This window comes from Pygocentrus nattereri, chromosome 24, assembly GCF_015220715.1.
Source record: "Pygocentrus nattereri isolate fPygNat1 chromosome 24, fPygNat1.pri, whole genome shotgun sequence".
NCBI classification, from domain to species: domain Eukaryota; kingdom Metazoa; phylum Chordata; class Actinopteri; order Characiformes; family Serrasalmidae; genus Pygocentrus; species Pygocentrus nattereri.
Genome location: NC_051234.1, coordinates 29,360,086 through 29,366,140, shown reverse-complemented (window position 1 = coordinate 29,366,140; position 6,055 = coordinate 29,360,086). Strand labels below are relative to the sequence as shown.

The 6,055-nt window shown below is 40.9% G+C and overlaps 1 protein-coding gene across 9 annotated transcripts in view; it reads right to left on the bottom strand.

The window, feature by feature from the left end:
* Positions 1-79: 79 nt before the first annotated feature.
* dip2ca (disco-interacting protein 2 homolog Ca) overlaps positions 80-6,055 on the bottom strand; it is a 167,501-nt gene continuing 161,525 nt past the window's right edge. For all 9 annotated transcript variants that reach the window (XM_017710432.2, XM_017710438.2, XM_017710436.2 and 6 more), the window contains 5 exons: positions 5,714-5,771; positions 5,539-5,613; positions 3,977-4,151; positions 2,603-2,726; positions 80-2,507 (listed from right to left, as the gene is read on the bottom strand). In XM_017710432.2, the coding sequence (XP_017565921.1) occupies positions 2,255-2,507; positions 2,603-2,726; positions 3,977-4,151; positions 5,539-5,613; positions 5,714-5,771 (685 nt within the window). In that variant the 3' untranslated portion in view covers positions 80-2,254. The remainder of the gene's footprint in view (positions 2,508-2,602; positions 2,727-3,976; positions 4,152-5,538; positions 5,614-5,713; positions 5,772-6,055) is intronic.

Below are 6,055 nucleotides of genomic sequence, written 5' to 3'. Positions count from 1 at the left end.
ACAATGACAGTTTTACCAATCAAAGCACTTTATTGCACCATATCTTGTGAAGGTAGGCCAAAGCAGGCTTCTATAAAAGTGTTATTTAATACTTTTAATTATGTGTACAAAACAGAATTTCAAACACACCTGCACCATACAAAATAATTTTTTTTGTCTTTTTTTCTGTAACCAACAATATTTACACACACCATGCAGACTCTCTCACGTAGTAAGTCTAAGATTTCCAACAAAAAAGGGAAGGAACGTCACAGGTTGAAAGTTATGTGCACATTTTTTTTTTTCTCTTTTTCCAAATGGGGAAAACATTTTTTTTTTTTCCATTTTTGTATGGGAATGACAACACTAATGCTTCCGAATACGTACGTTAAGACTTTTCCTTCTTTTTAAAAAGAAAAAATAATTGCATTGTCACTCTATGAAGAAGTGTAAACTTGGTTCCCATACACAGTACAACTTTAATTACACTTATGAAAAAAAAACCACAAACAAAAAAATAAAGATAATTGTACGGGGGACGGCCGGACAGCACTACAAGACCCCCACCTCTGCACCTCGAGGATTAGCTACTCGCGCTAGACGTCGCAACCCAAACCATACGCAGCGATAAGGCAGGAAAGGGCAACGTTTTGCTGATCTCGGATGACCGCTAGTTTTCTGGAATTAGAATAGAACAAGCACTCGTGAGCCAAATCATGTCCTAATGTAATGTACAAGTGACAATTCATATGCTTTCCTTTGTCCGTCTCTTAATTAGCTGCTGTATTTTTCACCTGTCAGATTTGTATATTGCATATACCTGCAGTTCCTTGGCTCGAAGGTGTGCCAGGTAGGATGAAGACTCTAAAATGACTAAAGCAGGAAAGCAGCAAAGCAGGTAAGATTGCATTAACTTGCACATAATGTAAAAATGGGTTGCGGGCAGCTGCAGCAGATGTTTTTCCGGTTGTGTCTTTTATGGAAAAAGCACAGACTGGGATGGCTTCAATGTGACCGGTCAGCCTAAATGCGCATCTGTACAAACCTGCTAATAAGTTACTCGCAGAAAAGTTTAGGATACAAAAACAAAAAAAGGAAGAACTCAAAAAGCAAACAAGCAAAGAAAAAAACAAAAAAACGTGAGTAACGTAAGAAGTGCAGCAGTTCAGCCAAAGGTGTGACACTGTGTGTAAACAGAGCTCCAGGCACATGGTAAGAATTCTTTTCGTAAGGGCATTACACGATGCATCCATCTGATTAAAAAAAAGATGGGGTTTTTTTTTCTCCTCTTTCTCTGTTCGCAGTGACGTTATTCTCGGCTTCGCTCGTGTGCGCGTTAAACGTTCGTCAAACTTCTGTCTACAGACACCATGCAAGTGGCAAGTACTGCATCGGAAACTTCATTGGTGACTCCTAGATCTTATTTTAATATTTATATATATTTATATTTATTTATTTATATATATAATTTGTATATTTATATTTTTTACATATACTTGATGTGATACTACTCACTCAAGATGATACAATGCTTTGTTTTATATTAGCAATATTATTTAATGAGGAAAACATTTCCAAATGTCTTCTCTCACACACTTCTAAAAAGAACAAAATAAATAATAACTATTTTCTGTACATAATTACACAACTTGACTTGTGTTTACCTTCATCTTTGTACAATGATATTAAACATGTAATTGAAAAAGCAGGGATTTTTTTTTTTTTTTTTTTTTTTTTTTTTGCATCCTGCTATGGGGACATTTACAAAGGTCATAAAATGAAAATGGGCAAATTGCTGGAGGACGGTTGCAATTATACATAGAACTGTATTGGTTTTGTACCTCTTTTAAAAAAAAAAAAAAAAAAAGTGTCCTGCATCGTTTATGTATGTAGAATTTTGAACAAGTTACTCCAAATCTACAGTAAACGTAAAATACACAGTTTGCCACAGTATGTAGATATTTAAAAGTCCTTCGCTCATGTAGGGCTGACTGAAAATGAGCAACGCTGCGATACCGTACATGAAAACAGAGCGACACTTGTAAAAAGCGATATCCAAACGAGCAAAAGCAGGGGCTCTTCGTCCATCCTGGAGAAGGACGGTTGCTTCCTTTCTTCCAAGATGAATGGATTCTTCCTTCCGTCTCTGTCGGTCAGAGCGCTCACATTTTACATTTTCTCCATGACGGTCCATCACAGTCAGTATTTTTCTCTTTTCATGAAGATGACCCCACCAGTCATTCGTGATCTTCAAACATACACACATACACTGGGGCTACATATTATAGGCCACGTAGATGGGGTCCAGCTGGTCCGCGAGGAAGCCGTCGCGCAGGTGCATCCTCTGCTTCTCTCCGCGGGAGTTAATGGGGATCACGCCGACGTCCACCACTACCACCACGCCCACGATCAGGTAATGCTCCTCCAGCACTGCGTTTGTCACCAACGGCACCAGGTCCAGCGCCTCCTGCTCCGAACCCTCCAGCTCCACTACCACCACCAGCAGGTTGGTCCAGGGAAACACCGCACTGCAGAAAATAAACAAAACAAAAAGTTACTCAGCTAAGCCACCAAAACAGGCCTCCTAGTAAACGAAGCACAGAGCTGAAAACAGGGCCGATACCACTCCATGATGCTCTTGTGTGCGCGGATGACGGAGGTTTCGATGTCGATGGGGTGGTACCTCATCCCCCTCAGCTCCATGGCCTCATCCAGAGCGCCCACCACGTACAGCGCATCATGCCTCTCTGTGAACACATCAGACATAAGAGCTATTAGCACACTGACATCATTCCATATCAGTGATGTAGAAAATTCATCACAATATCAATTTTAAACTGGAACAAACAAAAGGCACACTGATGTAAACGACACAGTGCAGTCAAATGCAAACATGAATACCCCTGAAATTGTTTTTTTCTGCACGTTTTTGTTTTGGGACAGCGGGAAAGTGGACCCAGGTGCAGAACTGAAAGCCAGCATAAAGGGAAAAGGGGAGTAAGGAGACATATGGGGGCAACGGAGAGTGTGTTTGGTGCTGCTAATGAGGTGACCTGGACCGAACCGTCGCTGTAATGATTGGCAGTCCGCTGCGCCGCTGGGATACACTGGCGACCACGGGCAAAGCACCTCAAGGAAGGTGGAAATGAAGAGGTTGGGACGAACGGAAGACAAAGGAAACGCCTCAAGCAGCGTCTCAAACAGGCTGTTAGAAAAAGGCGAAATAAATGATCAGAAAACAAGACGCTTCCTCTGTGATCATGAGAGGAAGGTCAGCTTTAGGTTTTGCCAGTTTGCTCTTTGAGGAGCAAACACTTTTGCATGGCTCGGAGCCGTCTCTTGTTCAAGCAGCCTTCTGAGCTTTTACGTAGTTTTGGGGTTAAGTAGTTTTCCCTCTTTTGCTTTTCCAGCTCTTTTCTTTTTTGTTTCGTATCGGGTCAGCCTGATTAGTCCACAGCTCCTCGCCACCGTTGCCCTCTGCAGGCAGCAGGCGGGGCCAGCTGGACCCTTACAGTTTTAATGTATAAAACTAGCAATTTTAATTAACAATACTGGGAAAAAAACTAAACATTAAAAATGGCTTGTGCATTTAGCATTTTATTTTTTTCTCAATATGTTAAGCTCAGCAAGTCAATAGAATTTGCGCACTACAATTTGCAGAAACACACCACACTGTCAAAAATGTAGAAATGTAAAAAGGCCAGCAACCTGGTTGCCTTAATTTTTGACGTCATTCTACTTCTAAAGGACAACAATGATCTGTGGTTTACATTCTGTTTTATTATCTGAAGTTTTGTGAAGCAACCAGGATACTCACTAAGTTAAAACACAATCATTTTTTACAGTGCATATTTCTGTTTATAGTTGTCACTTATAAAATCCAGTTTAACCAAGGGTGTCAACTTTTGCATACAACTATATTTAAGACTTTTTCAAACGAGACCCGAGGATGAAACCGTGGAGAAAACTGTCAGAGTGAAAAAGCCCCAACATTCACCTCCGCTGGCGTCGGTCAGCTCTGTGCGCCGCAGGAATCCCAGGTAGCCTGTGCGCGCCCACACGGTCTGTGTGTCTCCGAAGCTCAGGCGGGAGTTAAAGTGGTCAGACTGCAGAGCCTCGTCTCCATACACGGTGAAGTAGCCGCTGCCGTTATGACCGCTGTGCACCCAGATCTGCAAGCACAGAACAGCGATGAAGAGACCAGCCTCAGCTGTACAGGCTTCACACACGGGTCACTGACAGAGGCAGTGCATCATTTTTACCTCACAAAAACCATCTTAAATCTAGTTCATATTTATTCCGGTTTTTGTTTTAAGCTATTTTACGTACTGTTTTATTCCACTGCCCAAGGGCCCATATTATAGAAAGCTGAATGTCCTGTTTTTGTAATAAAAGGCGATAGAAGTGATATAATAAAACCACACACACACACACACACACACACACACACACACACACACACACACAATTAGTGTGCCTCAGTGGAAAAAATAAATTACAAGAAAAATGTAGGATATGAACCCTTCTAAAAATAAGCAGAATTATCTGGATTATTTCTCAAAAAAAGCAAAATTGTCAGTCACAAATCACTAGATACATTATATAGGTGAAAAAGTCCAGAAGTAGTTGAATAAACCTCTAATAAATAATGAGAAAGAAATGCAGTCATGTGTAAATTTTGGGCAGCCTGACCAAAGGACATGTTAACTAAGTGAGCTCATTCTCCACAGAGACACACTTCTGCACCTTTTAATGCACAGCCACTGTTTATTTGTTGAATTTATTATATTGTGACATCAAATGTGGTCTGTGCAAAAGTTATGGCACATTTTACCAATATTTGCAGAAATATGAGAGCATTTTCTCGATTTGTGCTTCAGCAGTCAAAAACTCTGCATGCTGTTTCACACGAGTCTCCGATGCGGACTGAATGAAGAATGAAGGGTTTCTGGCGTGACGGTCAGTCCTTAGTGATTTCCTAAGTGTCCACTGGTCAGTTTCACAAAATGTAGATGGACACATGAATCCCCCAGTTCCACACGGTGAGAGGCAGATGACGTGCATCTCAGCCCCTCTTCATAGTCTGATAACTCCGGCTGTGAGTCACGTATGATCTCGTGATAGGACGGAATGTACAGATTCAGGAAACGTTTGAACCGTGCTTCTGCGCTGGATTATCACAAAGATAGAGAAGCATACGGAAACCTCGAATTTGGCATGCAGGTGTGTTTGTAGACCTCAGAGGGTTACATGTGTTCTTTGTATGGTGGGTATTAACTTATTTTGACGTATTAACAAAACATGCACTTTTGCACACAACTCTTAACCATTTTCAGTTTTTTTCCACTTGCCAAGACTTTTTTTTTTTTTTTTTCCAATTTTATCCGAACCTGTCTCACAAACACTGCACTGACGGTGCAAAACTCTTTATTTATTGTCAATAACAAAATAATAAATCAAAAATTGTTATATTCTAGTATTCCGTTTGTCACTTATCTGAAAAAGAGGAAATAAGGTCACAAACAAAGCTACACACTTAAGGGTTAAAAATGGAAATACCTCGCCGAGATGAGAATCTCCCAAAGGGCCCTTGGTCTCCGGATTAGCAATGATGATTCGTACTCCAGGTAAAATCTGAAATGAAGATTATTTTAGGGCGAGATTGTCAGGTTTGGTGTGAAATCAACCCACACAATGAAAGGTGTACATGAGGAGTAAATAGGCCTCTGTTTACCTTTCCAGACTCCATGAGAGGCAGGCTATGAGGAGAGCCTCGCTCAACCAGCCGCACTCTGAAAGAAAGAAAAAAATCTTTATTCTGCTCTTAAGATTTCCCAAAGACTTCAAACCAGTCCTAAACAGTGTCAGTGAGAAACGACACAATCTACCAAACTACAACACTACTGTTCAGCAAAGCCAACATTCCTCAGACAAGTAAAGCCAACTGTTCAACGTGACGGAGCTGAAGGAACATGCACTTCTGAAAGGAGGTTATTCTGGACATGAATTTGCAAAATAAACAATAGAAGCATTTGTATTGGTTACTGATGCTCGCTGCTTGTAAATGTGTCTGCAG